Here is a 20,319-nt window from a genome sequence, read left to right on the forward strand (position 1 = left end):
GACAGATCATGTGTCTCGTCTGGAGCAGGTTCTGGCTGAGTTGAAGCGGAACAAATTTTTTCTAAAAAAATCCAAGTGTTTCTTTGCGCAGGAATCGCTTGAGTATCTGGGGCATATCATCTCTCGTAGTGGCGTGGGACCTGATCCAGAAAAGATCAAAGCGATGGTGTCTTGGCCTCTGCCCAAAAACTTGAAGCAACTACGCGGGTTCTTAGGCCTAACCGGGTTTTACAGGAAATTCGTTAAAAATTATGCTTCAATAGCAGCCCCGCTAACCGACATGCTGAAGAAGGATGCGTTTGTGTGGGAACCCAGGGCTCAAGTGGCTTTTGGAGCACTGAAGCAAGCCATGACCGAATCCCCTGTCTTAGCCTTACCAAATTTTGAGACTGACTTTGTGATTGAGACAGACGCGTCAGGCTTGGGTATGGGAGCCGTTCTTCTCCAGAATGGTCACCCAATCAGTTTCTTTAGTAAGAAATTTTGCACTAAGTTGTTAGCGGCCAGCACCTATGTTCGCGAGTTGCATGCGATCACAGCTGCAGTTAAAAAATGGAGGCCTTACCTTCTTGGGCGTCGCTTCATCATATACACCGACCAAAAGAGCTTGCGTGAGTTAATGACGCAAGTCATCCAGACGCCCGAGCAACACTACTACTTGGCCAAACTGCTGGGTTACGATTATTCCATTGTATACAAACTCGGTAATGAGAATCGAGTAGCCGATGCCCTCTCTAGGCGCCATGAAAATCCTGCACAGATGGCAGCCATTACGGTTCCGCATTGTGAAATTGTGGCCAAGATCAAGGAGTCATATGCCCAGGAGCCTGATATGCAGCAGCTGGTACTGGAACTGCAGGCTACACCTGAGCATCACCCTGAGTTTGCATTGGTTCAGGGGGTGGTGATGTGTAAAGGGCGTCTGTTCTTAGGTGCTCTATCTCCATTCAAGAAGCTGCTCATAGAAGAATTTCACGCATCCCCAGTGGGTGGTCATTTTGGGATAGCAAAAATATTGGGACGTCTGAGTGAGAACTTCCTGTGGGTAGACATGAAGAAGGAGGTGACAGAGTTTGTAAAGAAATGTTTAGTTTGTCAACAAATCAAAACTCCTAATATGTTGCCTTTGGGTTTACTCCAACCGATTCCCATCCCAACTCAGATTTGGGAAGACATTTCGATGGATTTTGTAGTTGGGTTACCACCCTCTAGTGGCTATACGGTGATCTTGGTTATTGTTGATAGACTCTCTAAGCCAGCTCACTTTGGGTTACTTCCAACTCATTATACAGCTGCTAAAGTAGCTGAGTTATTCGCCAACATGTACTGCCAATTGCACGGGATGCCTAAAAGCATTATTTCTGATCGCGACCCCGTGTTCTTGAGTCATTTCTGGCAAGAGTTATTTAAGTTGAGTAGCACCAAGCTGCGTTTCTCTACTGCCTATCATCCGCAAAGTGACGGGAAAACTGAAGTGGTGAATAGGACCCTGCAGCAGTACCTTCAAGCTTTTGTAATGGACAAACCTCATTAAACACACAGCATTAGCTTTAATTTTTACGCTTAGTATTTTAATCCCAAACTTTGGATTCTTAATCTACTCAATTTTACAAGAATTATCATATTTTTCTTATAATTTTCGGAGCACCTTTTCGGTACGCACTTTTCATAGCCAGTACCGGTTTCTGGCACCAGTTCTCATTATTTTGACTTGAAACTCGTTTTACAAGTCCTACATATTATTCTAGTAACTATCATGCACTTATTATAATTTTCCAGGATACTTTTTCGGTACGCATTTATACCGACTAGCAGATCCGGTATCTGCACTTTTCTTCCAAAAAGAGACTTTCAGCATTCTTAATCACTTACTATAATTATTAAAGCCTCATAATAATAATTAGGGTCAATTATGGAATCATTTCCTATTTTTTCCTATTTCTTAATCACTTACAAGTTTTGTGTTGGATTCTTTCTCTAGGTGTATCTAAGGACTGAGAGTCTTTGGATTCCTTTCGAGCTAAATAGGTAACTTGCGTTACGAGTGAATAAATTGGTAAAGCTTCAAAAGGTAAGCTCTATGTCTAAGGAGTCTTTTCTTGCTTGAGTGCTCCACCATGGTTAGTGAACTATGATTGGATTGTATGATTGTATTTGATGCTTTGTATAGATGCATTCATATAGAGTTAGTTGATAATATGATATGTTTTTTTCTGATGTGATTTCTGTAATGATCTCTGGCCATTGATTGTTTGTGCACTGATGTCTGCTTGGGGTCCTCCCTCGAGACTGACTGTGTACACCTCTGATATGTTCTGGTTCCACTTGGGGTCCTCCCTTAGGAACATGTGCGTTGATTTTCGCTTCGGGTCATCCCTTTGGAATGACTGCGTACGCCTCTGATAAGATATGTATATATGCTTTGTTCAGTTCTTATATTTGTTATATGATGCTTTGTATACTCTGTATCTCACTTTCATGCAGGAGTGGGCCCAGGGGTATGGAGATTTCTCCATAAACCTAGAGCTCATTGAGATTTGTTATCTCACCTTTTTTTGGGGACACCATTTCAGGTTCTCAGATTCCCGGTGAGCCCTCATGAGACAGGGACACAACCCATGATTAGAGGTGCTACGACAGGCCGAATTTTGAGTAGCTGTAGCTACTGCTATTTTGGAGTATATTTATGTTGTTTTGTATTCCATTTTTTTGTGGATCATGATGTCTGATCCTTTATTTTGTATATGGCCTGTATATGTTTTGTACATGTTTTTCGTTTTGATGCAAGTACAATTGTATATTCATGCATGTTTATATTATGAGGTATTATTCAGTTATATGACTACCTGTTGGATATGCATATTGTTAGTCATAGTGGCACAGAGCCAAGTTATGCATGCGCCCATGGATGGGTATATGGTTCTATATGGATATCTGGTATCTCTGAAATCATATATTGTATAAACTGTTTATCAGGACACCTTGAGAGTGGGATTTGCAAATCCCCGTTAGTCTGATTTACAGACGTCTCTATGGCCGATTTTCGTCACCGTCAAATAAGAATTAAACTAGAAGAAGTATGCAATGTGATATATTATGTGAAAAATGATTAAAGAAAAAGAAAAAGTTAGCTCGTATTTTCGTAAGTTAAGTCTTCCCCTGTTTCTGTTTAGTATTATATGTATGTTAATTGAATCGGCTCGAGACGGAAATCTGTCAGTTATGGATTGATTTAGTTCTTTTGGATATTTTTAACACCTTATCCGTGATTGTGACAAAAAAATAAGCATTGTCCATTGAACACGGTTTTACGCAAAAGTCTTGCACCCATTTTCAATTTCTATTTTCTAGGGTTGTAAATGATGGGCCAGTAAAGCTTATCTTGGCTGTGCTGATTTTCTAATTTTATGTTTGGCACCATGCACTACTAGTCTTTTTTTTTTTTGGTAGTTTAATGCACTACTAGTCTACTACTACTACTCTGTTGAGAACTTGTTTTTGAATTATTATATTATTTATCATAGCAGAGCATTTGTCTTCCGGAGAAAACCTCCATGCTTCAAATTTAATTTTTTTGTTCAATTTAGGTTCAAATTATTATATTATTCAGTGCTAGTGCAGGTAGAGCCGGCGAAACGGATTCGGCTCGGCGGGCCAACTCGCTCCATTCGCCAAACGGGCAGGGTGGACTGAGTTTTTCAACCATCTCAAAAGTGGGACAGACTTATTTTTTGGCGGACATAGGCGGGCCGAGCAGATCAGTATAAAATAGGCTCGGCCTGGCGGGCTAACCCGTCAAACGGGGTGGGGCAGGCCGAGTTTTCCAGCTCACTTTCAAAAGCAAGATGGGGTGAGCTGATTCATTTTTTGACTGGTTGATGGGGGATGGACCGTCCACTTTGCCACCTCTAAATGCAGGAACAAGAAAGTGAAAATTCAGAAAATGCAACGTGTCCTAATTTCGATTTTAAAAGTCGTATGTCAAATGATCTTGAGAACGGAAGAAATAAAAAATCTTGAAAGCAAAGGTAGTGCATTTAACGGTACTGAACGCTGTAGAAAATGTACGAAGCACTCCTTTTAAAGAAGACAAAAAATAAGTTTACCGGAAGAAAAAAAAAGACAAAAAATAAAATTTGTGTTATCAATATAACTTGCAAGGTTCATTGTTTGTCATGTCTTAAAAATTAATTTTATTTCCTAAACATATAAAAATATATACTATTCATATGAGGGTATATGAGAAGTAAAGAGGAAAAAAAGAAAAAATTAGGGCCTGTTAAAATACTGTTTTTAAAAATATTTTTTTATTTTCAAAACAAATTTTTTATAATGTCTGTTTTATAAAAAAATATTTAAAAATTATATATATATTTTGTTTTCAAATTTAATTTAGAGAATATCTCTGAATTATTTTTATTTTATATTTTGACTTTTAACTTTTAAAATAAAAATATAAAAAACAAATTTTTTTTAATTATTCTATAAAATAATTTAAAAAGAAGAACACAATAAAACAGACTATAGTTTCATAAACTCATATTTTCTTAAAAGTTGTTATTTTAATTATTTCAACAATAAAAAGTAAAGTTAGGAAAGTATTTTCATCTTTTTAAAAATTTTAATTCTGTTTCTTTTGGTCAATGGATGTCATCCAGTGAAATTGGAAACTCTACGTGTGATATATGTTGTACTGACATTGATACGAGATATGAGATATAATATGACATGACACTTTGACATATTAATTTAAAAAAAAATTAAATTTCGACATGTTAGGACATATTTTGATATTATAAAGTATTTTTAATTTTTATAGTATATATTATATTAAATATTTAATTTAACAAAAAAAAATTAAGCTAAATTTATAATACGCATTAATTTTGTAAAGAAACACAAGATATCTCAATTGTTTATATTAAATTCAAAAAAATAATAATCGTAATTCAACAAATATAATAATTGGAACTCAAGATGTAAAGCAACGTAATTTTTTGAATATTTTTTGAGTCTTTGCAACAAGTATTAAAGTGTCAATGTCAAAATGTCAATAAATATCACGAAACTTGAGACTAGAGATTTTGAAGTGTCGTGCTTTGCAGGGTGATTTCATCTGTGACTGTTGAATTTTAGTTTCCTCGAGAAATAGAAAACACTTTAAAATCTATGTGTATGTGTGGCGTTAAGTAACTTACTGTAAGGGCGTAGTTGATAAGAATGGATGATAATATTCATATACGCTCAGTCATTGCAACCATAGCCACCATGCTTTTGTTCATCTTAACCAATTTGCCACAGTCCCATTCTCAAGAAGAAGAGACCAAATACACAAGCTGTAGCAGGCAGCCATACAACTGTGGAGATGTGTCCAACATCTTCTACCCTTTCTGGGGACACAACAGACCCCAATATTGTGGCGGTGGCCACCAATTAGATTTCAAACTTGAGTGTCAGAACGATAATACCACCGTTCTAATTGGCTCACCAAATTTCCAAGTTTTGCGTATCGACGCAACAGCTTACACCATTACAATGAAGCAAACGGTCGATGATGTTTGTTCTCCGACATTTTACGACACTTTCTTGGGTCTGGACCCAGCCTTCTTCGTGTATCCACCAACTGTGCACAACATCACAATTTTCTACAACTGTTCCTCTTTAGAATTCTCTGCTGCAGATAGATACGAATTCACGTGTGGAAATGAGAATGGTACCTATGGTGTGGGTGGGAAAGATGACGTGTTGAAAGAACATCCAGAGCTTCAGAATTGCGAGCGACATATCCAAGTGCCGATTCAGGTTCCTCTGGATGATATGAAAGGTGCTTTGGATGGTGGGTTTGAGGTGAACTATAATAATCCACACGGTAAAGAATGCAGACGATGTTCGGATAGTAAAGGAGTTTGTGGACACAATTCAACTTCTCATGAATTTACCTGTTTTTGCAAAGATGGATCATCTGATGCTATTGTTTGCTATGGTGGAGGTTCTAATAGTATGCCTTCTTTACCCTCTTTCTTCTTCTTAATTACTTATCTGCCATTTTTCTCATACAGCACCTTCAAATATTAGATTTTCATTATACAATACAATTTTGCTAGAATATTTTGAAAATATATATTATTTGATGTGTCCAATATCAAAGTATAATATTCTCCTTTGAAACTTAAAACCTTCCAATAAGACTAAGTCACCACTGCTGTAATTAACAAGACTCATTTTTGCAATCACTACTACTGTTTCAGGTACTCGGTCGCACTTGCTACGGAAAATACTTACAGGTAATAAATTATATTTTTCCCCTTCACTCTTTCTTGTAATATTTATGATAAATCTTTAATCAATCTGCACTAAATGAAGAATAATTATCCTTCATTAGATCGGAAAGCGCAGACATATCTCTTCTTTGGTTAATAAAGCTTTAATTTTTTTTTTTTTTATACCTTTGTTTTTTGGTATGCCTTTTTCTTTTATACCTTCGACGACACTTTTTCGGACTTCTATTGAAAATAATTTTGAAATATGAAATATCAAGTAATCTGAAATAAAAGTATGGGAAAAATGTTTGTGCAGTTAATGTAGATAAAACGATTTCGTTTTGGTATTGAAAACTTAAAAAATTATAAATATAAAAACTATTATAACCCTTAAATAAATTAAAATTACAAAAACACCATGATTTTTGTCCAAAACGACGTCATATTGAGCTTACTGCAGATAATTTATCTGCATAACTACGTAACAAGCGAACCCTAAAGATATACCCTTCAACGTCCCAAACACAGAATTCAAACACAGGAACCACAAGCATATGAATCAACAAGTGAGATATTATTCAGATTAATTAGTGATTTTGAGTTATAAAGCTATTTTAAAACTTGTCATATCCGGCTTGAATCCAGATTATTCAGCCTTCATTGGCAACTAAATACTAGATGATTTATAAAAAAAATAAAAATAAAAATAAACATTGAGAGCACAATTCTTATTTAAAACTTTAGTAGTTTTATTTTAATCATTTTTCTCTATTCACTTCAACTTTTCCAAGCGTGGTAATTAAGCATAGGGGGAAGGCTACGAGGTATATATGAGTTGTAGTCATTAAATTGTCAGACATAATACCTTCTAGGGTTTGTTTTTTCTGATGTTACTTTAGATAATTTTATCTAATGTTCATTAAAACGACGTCGTTTTGTGACGGAAATCATGGTATTTTTGTAATTTTAATTTATTTCAAGGTTATAATAGTCTTTATCACTCTAATTTTTTAATTTTTCAACTCCAAAACGACGTCGTTTCGATGAACATTAGATAAAAGTTATCTAAAATAACATCTCAAACTTTTTTCCCTAACTTCTATAGGAAATATCCTAGAACTACAACTCTTAATTATTTAGGTTTTGTTTCTCCTGCACATTTTAATTTATGAAAAATAAAACTATATCAAATGTTTCTTACCACTAATTCATTGACTGTCTGCTAACAGGTATTATTGGTGGAGTGATAGCAGGATTGTTGATATGTATTACTATTTTTTGTTTAGGATGCAAGTCCTCGTCTTGGCGTGGAAAATTTTGGTTGACCACAAAAGATAACAAAGATATTGAAGCATTCTTAAAAAATCATGGAGCCTTAACTCTAAAAAGATACAAATTCTCAGATGTCAAGAAAATGACCAACTCCTTCAAAAATAAACTTGGGCAAGGTGGTTTTGGTTCTGTATACAAAGGACAACTATTTAATGGTTGCCCTGTGGCTGTAAAGATATTGAGGTCATCGAAAGGAAACAATGAAGACTTCATCAACGAGGTTGCCAGTATCAGTAGCACTTCGCATGTCAATGTTGTCACCCTTCTTGGATTTTGTTTTGAAGGCCGCAAGAAAGCTCTCATCTATGAATTTATGTCCAATGGTTCCCTTGAAAAGTTTATTTACAGAAATGGACATGAAGCCGTTGCTTCTTTGAACTGGGAGGATTTGTATCAAATTGCCATGGGGATTGCTCGAGGGCTGGAGTACTTGCATAGGGGATGCAATACTAGAATTTTGCATTTTGACATAAAACCACATAATATCCTTTTGGATGAGAATTTCTGCCCCAAGATATCAGATTTTGGGCTAGCAAAGCTCTGTCCTAGGAAAGAGAGCATGATTTCAATGTCAGATGCTAGAGGGACAATTGGGTATGTAGCTCCAGAAATGTGGAATAGACATTTTGGAGGAGTATCTCATAAATCTGATGTTTATAGCTACGGAATGATGCTGCTAGAAATGGTGGGAGGGAGAAGGAACGTTAATGCTGACGCCAGTCACACTAGTGAGTTATACTTCCCACACTGGGTATACAACAGGCTTGAGCAAAGCAGTGATTTGAGGCCAGATGAGGTGATGAAAACAGAAGAAAATGAGATAGCAAAGAGATTGACCGTAGTGGGTTTATGGTGCACTCAAACGTTTCCAGATGATAGACCTACAATGAGTAGAGTGATAGATATGTTGGAAGGCAGCATGAATTCCCTCGAAATTCCACCAAAACCTATGTTATCTTCTCCTACTAGATCAGTGTCTGGATCCTCCACCTCTTGAAATCTCGTTGCATTTTGGATAAATAGTTTAAGTTATACTGTAAAACGGATCATTCAACATATGTGTTGAAAAGCAAGTGTATCTCATATGTGTATTAAACAGTTAATATATTGAATGCAAAATCCAGAGCAATTGATGGATCTGTTGCAGAAGGTCTGGGAACAGTTGATGACTCATATGAAGGAACGTTCGGGACTGTTTGCTAGGTTTTATAGTGAGAATTATCTCCCTGTTGACAGTCTCCCTCTTTTTTCTGAACTACTTCTCGTTCCCCATTTGTTCATGAGTTCTTTCCTTTCATAGTGGATTGACTCTTATTTATCTTATTCCATCTATCACTTCAATAAACTTCAATGAATAGCTTTGTCCCGTGTGGATTTTCTATTCTTTGTGACCGAGAATCGAGTTTCTGCATTGATCCATTGAAATATATTTGCCATTTTTAGTTATCATTAACTATGATTTATGTCGTGTGAAGTATTAATTTTGTGAAAATACTTTTTTTTTTTTTTTGTGAAAGTTCATAATTAAGTGGTTGAATTATCCTTGAAAATGCTTTGTTTTTTCTGCTGATGCCTAGAAGCATAACACCAAATACTACTTAAACGTTTGGTTTCATGATCTACGTTTAAAGAGCCATGTTTCATTCAAGTTTATACTGAAAGATACTATATGTCTGGTAATCTATTCCTAGATCAAACATATTTGCTTCAATATGCAAGTTCAATGTTTCTAAAATGCTTTTCCACTGACCAATAAATATTAAAGAGAAAAGAAAAAATAATAGCTACTTTGGAATTACTGGTTGTTGAGATTAGAGGGTTTGTGTAACATCCCGATCACTACGAGGGCGGAGAGTGATAGCTGGTGTAAAAAGGCACAGATAAAGAGCGGGTCCTGACAGACTTCTAACGGGGGTTACATGCATGAATGAATCGAATCGACACCCGAAAAAGAGAGATTCCAAAGACTGTTCAGGTATGAGACTGCACAGTTTGGGATAACTTATAAGAATTAATTGGTACTACCTATACTAACAAGATGCATTTACTTTTCGGTAGCCCATGATGGAAGTACTTCATAGTTGAGCGTGTTTAACTTGCAGTATTTTTCAGAAAGTGTGCAAGTAAGGAAAAAGCACACTGAAAAACCTCGTCTTAGTATGTGGGGATTCTTGAAGCGGCCAGAAGTTACACTTTGAGTGGAGCTCACAATTCAAAATCTGATATTAACATAAAAAGTTGAAAATAAAAGAGAAAATTCATAATATACAAAGTATCAATAAAGAAAATGCATGCTTTGACTATATGACTTAATTAATAGTCTATATTGGAGAGAATTATTTTGCGTAATTGATTCATTTATCTTATAAAATTATTGAGAACTCAACCATGAGTATTGTGGATTTGTATGAAGAAATCTCATATTAAATAAAAATGAACAAATTAAGAAACATATAAAGTGAAAGGACCATAATCTCAATGGCTTAAGATTTATAAGAAGGGAAGAGGAAGAAAAAGGCACAAAAAAAAAAAAAAAAATTGTTTAGTTTTATCAATTGTCAAATATTTTGGTCAAATGGCAAAACAAGTCCAACCCAAATCATGCAAGTCCAGATGTAATACTCCATGCTCAAATCTTCAGGCTCAATACCAACGTCTGCCAACAAGTGAGCCTAAATGACGAAGCCCAAAGAAATTGCATTTTCTAATATGATTGCACTTTGTATTTTAAATTTAATTTTGTAAAATTACTTCATTTATTTAACATTTTACATTCTAATATTTTATTTTCAACATTTATATTTTATTGATCAAATTTACATATATAATTGTCAAATCTGATACTTGATCCTTTAAAATTACTAAACAATTGATCGATAATCCATAAAGTAAATATTCTCCTCTTAAGTTCACAATTAGAGTTAAAAAAAAAAATTAAAAAATTAAGCATAGACAAATTTTCACCCAAACAAATTATCATACCTTCAAAGTTGAAAGTTGAAACCATATTATTTTAAAACTCTTGACAATTATTCCGGTAAACAATAATACCCTTCAAAAAGCTTATATTGTCAGGATATTCTTTTATGAATACTTGCATTGCGGTGTTGCCAGTAACAAGTTGGCAATATATAAACAGGAACTTGTGCATTTGGACAAAAATGAACGCCCGTGTCCCTTTCATTGCGTCCAGCATCACCATCTCCTCTTTCTTCTTTGTTTTAATTGCCATAATTAATTCCAATGACTCCGTGATTATGACAAAAAATAAGCATTGTCCATTGAACACGGATTTTGCGGTGATCAGTGAGTCAAGAGTCTTGTACCCATTTTCAATTTCTAGATTGTTGTTAATATATTGATGGGCCAGTAAAGCTTATCTTATTTATCTATGCTGAATTCTAATTTCATGTTTGGGACCATGCACCACTAGTACTCTCTGAAGACGACTTTGAAACAATAATTTTCAAAATGTCATTAAGAAAGGTTGTGAAGTGATTAAGAAAGGTTGTGAAGATCATCAAGCCTTCACGAGTCTTGTTATTAATTAAGATCCAGAAACTCTGTAGCAGGAACGAGACTGTTAGACTCCCACCTGGTTGCTGATGACCGGAACCTCCAACTTTTCGATATGTCCCTCCCAGTGGTTGTAGGCTTCTGTTAGATAACGATAGAAGGGGGTCTCTGTACTCCAAGTTGTTAAGTAGTTAGGTTGCTGTAGTTGTCTTTGTTTTCCTTATTTTATCCAAAAAAAAAAAAAAAAAAAAAACAATTTTTTTTTCAAAATGTTTGGAAATGTCTCATTTGTCATTTTCTTTACAACAAAAAGAAATCCTGTATGTTAAATGATAACAATATCTTCTAAACAAGAAACAAAACGCCGTGAGCACGTAAACATGAATAGAAATGAAGTTATTTTCTTTTCTTTTCTTTTTTTCATTTCCACTTTCTTTGTGCATTTCTCACGCACTTAGGCTTTGTTTGGGAGTTTGGAGGGGAAGGGAAGGAAGGGGATCCAAGGAGGAGGGAGGAGAAGGAATGAGAGGAAATTCGAGGGTATCCCCTTCCCTTGTTTGAGAGTCAAAACAATGGAATGGAAGGATAATGGAGGGTCAATCCGATAATTTTACCATTTTATCCTTTTTTTTTAAATTAATATAATTATTATACTTTACAAATTAAATTAAATTTAAAATTTCTAAAAAAAATTACTTATATACTTTTCACAACACCAAAAAAGATCATATTTTTTATGAAATTTCTACGTTGCAAACGATGAAGACTTCATTACAATATTATTTTTTTCGTCGAAATACTTTTCGTCGAAAAGCGACGAAATTTTTCAACCGATGAAAATTTTTACAAAAATAAATTTTCTATCGAAATTTTCGACGAAATCCAGTTTCCATCAAAAGTTTTGACGAAAATGATTTCCTCCATCAAAAGTTTTAAAAGAAAAAGAATTCTGTAAAAAATTTTAAAATTTCGATGGAAATATATTCTCACGAAAATTTCAACAGAAATTATTTTGTTAGAAATTTTGAGGGAAATGTTTCATTCGAAACTTTCGACGAAGTTTTAATTCTGTAAAGAATTTTGACAGAATATTTTTTCGTGAAAATCTTTTACGGAAATATTTTCTGTCGAAATTTTTTAACAGAAATGCATTCCGTTGAAAATTTTGATTGAAATGTTTTTTATCAAAAAACTTGACGAAAATATTTTTTGTCGAAAATTTTCGATGGAAACGTCTTTCGTTAAAAATTTCTACAGAAATTTTTTTGCCAAAGAGTTTAACGAAAATGTTTCCATCGAAACCTTTGTGCGGAATTTAAATTCTATTAAGAATTTTGATGAAATATTGTTTCGTCAACAATTTTCGATAGAAATGTGTTTTGTTGAAAATTTTGATGCAAATATTTTTCGTCAAAAATTTTGATGAATATGTTTTTTTGAGAAATATTTTGGAAAAATTTAGATTCTGTAAAGAATTTTGACAGAAAAAAAATTTCGTCAAAATTTTATACAGAATTATTTTTAGTCACAAATTTTGATGGAAATATTTTCCGTAAAAAACTTTGACGTAATTGTTTTACGTCGAAACTTTTTGATGGAAATGTGTTTCGTCAAAATTTTCGGTGGAAATATTTTCGTTAAAAGTTTCGACGTAATTTAGATTCTATCAGTAATTTTGATTGAATTTTTTTTTTCGTACAAAATTTATGTAAGTGATTATGGCAAAATCTGGTTTCGTTTCTAATTTTGTATATAGTTTTGACGGAAATATTTTGACGTATATGATTTTTATAAAATATTTCATAACTATTTTTGACGAAATATTTTTCGTCAATAAATTTTGTCGGTATTTGATACTTTTATAACAATATCGCATTTAAAAATGATTCACAATTATGTAGTTTTAACATTTTAATGCTAAGGGTAGATAAGTAATTTTCAATATTTTTCCCCTCAAACCCTCCAAATTGGGGAACTTTAATTTTAAGAAGAAGAAGAGTTTTTGAGGGTTTAGTAAAAATCTCTAAATTCTTCCCCTCCTTTTTTTAAACTCACAAACAAGGGAAGGACTTACTAAAACCCTCTCTTTCCTTTCCTTCCCCTCCTAAAACCAACTCCCAAACAAAGCCTTAGGAAACTAGCTCATTGGTGCTTTCCTCTGCGTGTGGGTCCACTTTTGTTTGCACACAAAGTTTCACCATTAAGTAAGAGAAACTCAAAAGTAAAATACATGATCATAATGTAACATTAACACCTTTTTCATGCACATAAAAATGGAAGACCATATCCCCAAGCATGTTCCGTAAGTCCAAATTCACCATCTCTCTCATGTTCTTATTAACCACCTTGCCAAAATTCACAATGTAAAGAAGAAGACACCAAATACTCAGTTTGTAGCAGGCCATACTACTGTGTGATGCTATGGTGTGATGCTTTGCATTTTTATGGTTACAGTAATCCCAACAATATGTATGGCATCTTTTTCCTCTTGCGTGCCATGGCTATAACTTGTTATAGTTATAACTCTTGGAGATGAATAATGTCATGTTAAAATTTTATATCACCTTGATGTCACCTGAAAATTTTAATTGTATTTATCTCTTAGTTCATGTTGTTCTATCTATCTTTTTGCCATATCCTAATTTAGAGATTGGTTTGATAAAATAGGTTTTGATGCAACTAGGATGCAAGATCGAATTGAAGATGGAATTGATCCAAGTTGTCATTAGGAAATCTAAAGAACTAGGAACCCCTTCAATTCAACAAAATAGAGACATGGTAGAGAAATATAATATGAAGTTACTAATGTGACATTCATAGAGTATTTTAAATTTTTGGATTAAATGGTTCTTTACATGTTATTAAAATCTATGTGAACAAGTGAATAAATATTTAAATAATTAAATGTTATAGAGTTTCTTAACACAGATACGTAAGTTTATGCATTTTTCATTCTTTGAACCCAATAAACTCTTGTAATAATTTAAAATTTAAAATTTAAATAATTCTTTAGCCTGTCCAAAATCCATTATATCTTGTCAATTAGTTGTGCAAATTACAGTTGGGAACAACTGTAATTGGTGGAACTTGTTGTACTTTGAGTAAACTTTGTTACACCCCATTAGCTGCCGGTTTATTATCATTACGTATGATATTAAACGCAATTACAATCACAACATTTGAATTAAAATATGGCTAAACTTTTACTTTTTAAACAATAAATGCTTTATGATTAAAAATTTTCCCGTTTTTAAAAACAATTTATAACTATAATTATAACTCATATACACTACGGAAACATATCATACAACTCTTATAAGACCTACCGTGAGGTTCTCATACACCTAATAGCTTAATTTCTCATTTTCAACACTTTTCTCTGCTCGCTGAGATCCTCGCTTAAGCGAGCTTCTTAGCGAGCAATTCATGTTTCCTCGCTGCACTGCTTGCTGAAGCAACTATTGCAGCGAGTAATTGATTTCCCTTGTAGTAGCTACTACCCATGCTCTGTTTCCTCGTGTGCCTTGCTCGCTGATGCCAGCGAGCAAATAACTGATTTTTAATGCATCAACAAAGGTTTCTTGCAACCCAAGGCATTGCTTGTTGGACCTGCTCACTTCAGCGAGCATGTCTGCAAGCAACACTCTGCCTAGATAGTGGCTACTTTCTTAAATTCAATCTTCTCACTGGACTTCTCGCTCAAGCGAGCAAGTCCGCAAGCAGAGTTATATGGCTCAATGCTCTCAATGTTGGCACACCACTTGGATACCCAATAGACATGGAATGACAACTTAATGCCCTACAAACATGTTTGCACTTACATCTTTACAATTACATCAAAGTATGTTTCTTTCTTATATCACAAATTATCATCCATTTAATACTTGATTTATAAGTTATTAACTTTTCTAGTTTTGCATGCATGACACATTCATTTCATAAACACATTCATTTAATAAATGTTCCACATATATAACTATCCAATTATGTATTGTTTACCTATAACTTAGGTCTCATAACATCAAAATAGGCTTAAGAGCCTTCTAATCATATAACAATATCCATGATTATGTAGTTGTCCATATCATTTAATGTTTACATAACACATCACATCATTTGAACCTTAGTTATTACAAAACATATGATCAATGTCTTTCACGCCAATCTACAACATGAAAGATACAAAAGAACCATGATTATAGCCTAAGTCCGTTGAATGCATAATACATCAACATGAATAAAATGTGACTACATATATATAAACAGTTAAATAGTCAACAACAACAACATGCAAAAGACTATGGTCTACATTGGTCTCCTGTCAATAGACGCTCCTGCACCATCAGTGCCAGTACCTGAAAGATGGATCCCTGAAACATGGGATGAGAAAAACATCTCAATAAACTAGGGATCTTTGAAGGAATCCTCCACCTCAAAGATCACTTTAGGAGTAACAACAATAAACAGAATAACACATAATATATGCATCCATGCAATATATGTCAAACAATCCTCACACAAGGTGAGATATACTCATCTTTTTAGGTAATTCCTAAGGTCTATCAGCCCTCAGCGGAATACCCTAAATCAATAATTCTATTGGACAGAGAATAATGTATGTATTACGCAAGAAACTCCATCTTGCAACATATAAAGTATAAGATGTTCCATCTTATATAGCACAAATCCCTCACATAAGGGACTGCATCTTGTATTATACAAGAGACTACATCTTGTCTCCTTTCCAAGGAAACACATATAATGCATTATATCATAATTCATTGAATTTACAAATACACATAAATCACAACCCTTTCAGGGTTTGGTGGAATAGTAAAAGGATATATCCCAAGGTTTGGAAATTTATATGTGAAGCTTTCAACCAAATGCTTACTTCTAGTACAAGTAGGTTCCTACACTTGCAATCATACTTGAAATATACACCAAAACAGATTGCTATCCAAAAACACATTTTCCAAGGTGAATTCACAATCAACCACGTATAATAAAATTCATAGCAACTAATGGATTCAACAACATCAAACCCAAAGTTAGAAAACTTGCCAAATCTTGATTCAATCACGATTCCAAACCCTAATCCATTAGTTCATCTATTGATTGATTTCCAACACCTTGTCCACTTGTCTCAATCCTAGAAACAAAGAACACAATCAATATCAACACATCCATTTACATTACTTGAATTACAAGTAATCTTAACCAATAGGCATCAAATTTTTGAAATTAAAGATGATGACCTAAATGTCTATTTTAATGCATTTTCACCATACATTTAACCTCCCAAGCATTCTTTCCAACATCAACTCAACCTAATTTATGCTCAAACATCATCATCTAGAGTCATATTATCCATGAAATAAGGAGGAAATGAAGATATCTTACCATGGATGTTCCTGGAATTAACTTAAGAGTGCTTTCAAGCTCCAATGCAAGCCAACTACTTCTCCTAGCTCTTGGATGCCCAAAAAATTGCCACCTTCAAAGGAGGATTTCTCTCCTCACAATGGTTTTCTAAGGGATTTTGATGGTGAGATATGATCACAAGGTCACCACCAACATTTTTCATGACAAAGTTTGTTGATTTGGTGACTAGAGAAGAAGTTGCAAATCCAAGCTTCTCTCAAATGGCTTCTCGGTTTCTAAGGGAAGGAGAACAAAGAAGAAGCAGAAAAATTAAGCCTAAGTGTGTTTCACACTCTTCATGAAGTTGGACTTTTAGTCAACCTTTCGAAAAATATCTAATTTGCCATATTACACATATAGCCCTCTTGATAAAACCTTAACAACTTAAGGCTTAACATTTTTCACATGATTCAAACATTCAACAATGTGTTTTAATAATGTTACACCGCATTATTTTCAAGTTCTGGACAACTTTTTCATAATTGCATTTTTGCCTTAAAACTTGCACTATTTGCACTTTTGCCCAAAAGTGACTTTTTATTTAAAATTAGACATTTCATCTAATTATCTCACATTTATCATGATTAAATCTTTAATCATTTCACAAATCCATAATTCATAGATTAAGGTAATTATAAACTTGAAATCTTTTGCAAGATGAAATTTGATTATATGCTTGTGAAGTTCCTATTCCCATGAAGCAAAGCTACAGGTTTGGTATTAAGTATGAAAACTTTGATGCATCATTTGTCAAGTCCATGAAAACATTGGCGTCAATTCGGCTTGTTGACCTTAGCCTAGAAAAAAGCCAATAATTTTTAATTAAGTGTTTGGAACATAAATCATACATAAGTAAGATTCTAATTGAATGTGTGGTAGTGTAAGGATTATGTTCTATCACATGTAGAAATACATAAATAACTTATTTCTTTTGTTATGTGTTCCGGCAATTACCTTAGTCCTTAGTACTAGACCTTGGCCCAGAGCAGGTTCTCACAATGATCCCTTTTGGGCTTGGCTTTAACCCGTGTATCCGAACTCTCTCAAGAAGATAGAAAAAGAATGATAAACCTATGGTTTACCATGTCTTAGGGCTAATTTATACATTAAATACATAGTAAATTGCATGGAAATTAGGGTTCTATATTGAAAAAGCTTGAAGAATGGATTTGGAGCTAACATTTTGTAATCTTGCTTATTTTGAAGGTAATTTGACTGTAAAGAAAGCTCGAATAAAGTAAGGAACTTGGAAGAAAAAGTTGGAGATCAAAAAAAGTCAAATTGAAGCAAGTTGTAAGTAATTCAAGTGCCAGAGAAGCTCGCTCAAGCGCTATACAGTGTTCTCAATCGCGTTATGGCAGCAAATAAGGACAAATCCACTCGAGGAGAGTGCTCAAGAACTCTACACCGCGCTCAAGTGCACTAAGATGAGTAAAATTCCTGTCGATGAGCACGTTCAAGCGCTCTCTCCAGAGCGCTCCAACACGTTAAGAAGCCTGTTGTGACATTGAAATAATTGTTTGCAAAAGAAGCCTGTTGGTCTTGTTCTTATTTGAAACTTGACATCACATGACTTGGTTATTGTAAGTGTCTTGACTATTGGTCATGTTCATTGAAACTAGACAATGATTATTCTCTTACAAATAAACTTAAGTTAATGTCTTTTTACAAATCAAATTATTTAGGCATTGTTCATAATTTATGAAACTAGCTTGATGCTTATGAACATAATATTATGATGCTTTATGATATGTTCTTCTTTGCTTGATGATATGATGCTAAGTTCTTTTAGTAGAACTAGACATTTTTGATAGATTATTCAACTGATTGAATTCATGATAATATGAAATTCATATTTGATATTCTACAAGGGATGACAGAGATGGAGAGAGCTTAATGAGTGGGATCCTGACCAAGATGACCTGCTTGAAGAATGAATATATCATTTAGAGTGTGTGGGGACTTGATAGTTCACCTGCTATTGCCCATTTTGATGGAGTCCATTTATTTGAGATTATTTGAGACTTATATTTTACTATCATTATTTTATGAACATTGTTAATTCTGAACTGATTTTGAGACTTATTTTAGATGTTGGGATTTCGATGAGTTTAGGTTGAATCTAAAACTATAAATATTTATTTTGGTTTGTTGGTCTTAGAACAAATTCATGATAATGATGGTTTATTTATTTAGATTGCAAATGACGATTGAATTTATTATTTTACCATTAAAACCCTTTGATTGATCCGAGTTAATTGTCTTGGACTAGATGTGAATTATTCATATTTGTTTGAACATTACATTGATCACTCTATTGGATTGCGTTGTATGATGAACATAGGAGGAGATTGTTTGATATATTAATAATATAATGGAAAAAACTACTCTTATACTACATGTTATAACTTTCTCTCCTAGACACCATTTGATAACTGTGTCACCTTTTTCTTTTCTTTTCTTTTTATTTTTTCAGATGGTGGAGCCCACATATTTATCTCTATGACATGAGATAACTTATCTCCTTTAACATGAGATTAATAAAACCCTAATATAATCCAATAGGATGTTCACATACAATCTCAATCAATAAGTGAAAGTATGGTTATTTGGGTCCTTATAGGCTGGAGCCCAATAGCTTACACTATCTCTAGGGTTTCCTAAGCTGTAGGCAATACTGTTGAGCATTCCAAACTTAATATTTATTGGTGTAATACTTCAAGCACCTCAAACTCCTTCTCTCTCAAACTCATTACCTCCAACATAAAATTGGTCAGAAGAAAGAATGTCCCACCTCTATCCTCATTGAACGGGGTTTAACTAAGAGTGAACTGTTTAAACTTGTTAGTTGAATCAATCATGTGATAAAACAATTCATTTGTAACAATTACAAAATGTATTAAACAGAGTACTCTGACCGTAAATTTAATTAATAATTATGAGAGACTATATCATAACCTCCTTAAGTGTTTAGTTTATAATTTGACTGGACCGTCTTGTGCAGCATCTCCATTTCCTAGGCATGAAATGGTTTTGGTTTCCCTGTACAAAAAAAAGGGCTCAATTTGATTAGAATGATTCCCTTAGATTTAGTTCTTCAGTTTGAACAGAAGTTTTATAGCCAGGAATGGTCGGTACTTAATGCTATAGAAACAGTAATAAGCACTCTTTCTAAAAAAGACATAATATTTAATGTTCGTTAACTTACATTGAAATCTCGTAAACTTATTGTCTTAATAGCTACTTGCTATCTCCCAAAAAAAAAAAAAATAGTTACTTGCTATTTCAACGATAAAATTATTTCACTTTAACATATGTACCCGGTATGCAAGAAATTTTATACGTGCAATTAATATTTCTCTATTTAAAATCTCTACTATATCCATCATTCAAAATAAATTTTTTTAAAAAAAAAGAAAAGAAAATGTTAGTATAGACCTGAACAATTTTAAAAAAATAAAATAAAATACTACTATTTAAATTGCATTGAAAATAGATAAGTAAAGACAATACTCATTTAGAATTAATGAATTACACTTGAATTTTAAAAGGAAGATTTTAATTTAAGTTTTCTGCTTTCCTTAGGTACTAACTAAGGTTTGAGCTCTCGAAATTAAAATACAAAGGACATAGAACCACTAGGATTAACCTAGTGGTGAGGGGTGTGTAGTGTTCAATTATCATTGGAATCCCAAAAAAAATACAAATGACACATGGCTAATGAGTAGTCTAATTTCTTTGGATAAGAAAATATTAACAAGATACTGTATAAATTTATAGACAAATC

The 20,319-nt window shown here is 33.6% G+C and overlaps 1 protein-coding gene across 2 annotated transcripts; it reads left to right on the forward strand.

The window, feature by feature from the left end:
- The first annotated feature begins 5,222 nt into the window (after window positions 1-5,222).
- Window positions 5,223-8,953, forward strand: LOC133295779 (LEAF RUST 10 DISEASE-RESISTANCE LOCUS RECEPTOR-LIKE PROTEIN KINASE-like 2.5). Of its 2 annotated transcripts, none has more exons than XM_061494632.1 (3): window positions 5,223-5,998; window positions 6,249-6,284; window positions 7,490-8,953. In XM_061494632.1, the coding sequence occupies exons 1-3, from the start codon at window positions 5,269-5,271 to the stop codon at window positions 8,587-8,589; spliced, it is 1,866 nt and encodes a 621-aa protein (XP_061350616.1). In that variant the 5' UTR covers window positions 5,223-5,268; the 3' UTR covers window positions 8,590-8,953. The 2 variants fall into 2 exon arrangements, with proteins under 2 accessions (XP_061350616.1, XP_061350617.1); XM_061494633.1 differs by having other exon boundaries at window positions 7,547-8,953.
- The last annotated feature ends 11,366 nt before the right edge of the window (window positions 8,954-20,319 follow it).

The sequence above is a fragment of the Gastrolobium bilobum genome, unplaced genomic scaffold (genome assembly GCF_033153095.1).
Source record: "Gastrolobium bilobum isolate Gb01-03AN ecotype WA unplaced genomic scaffold, APGP_CSIRO_Gbil_v1 utg10370, whole genome shotgun sequence".
NCBI lineage: Eukaryota > Viridiplantae > Streptophyta > Magnoliopsida > Fabales > Fabaceae > Gastrolobium > Gastrolobium bilobum.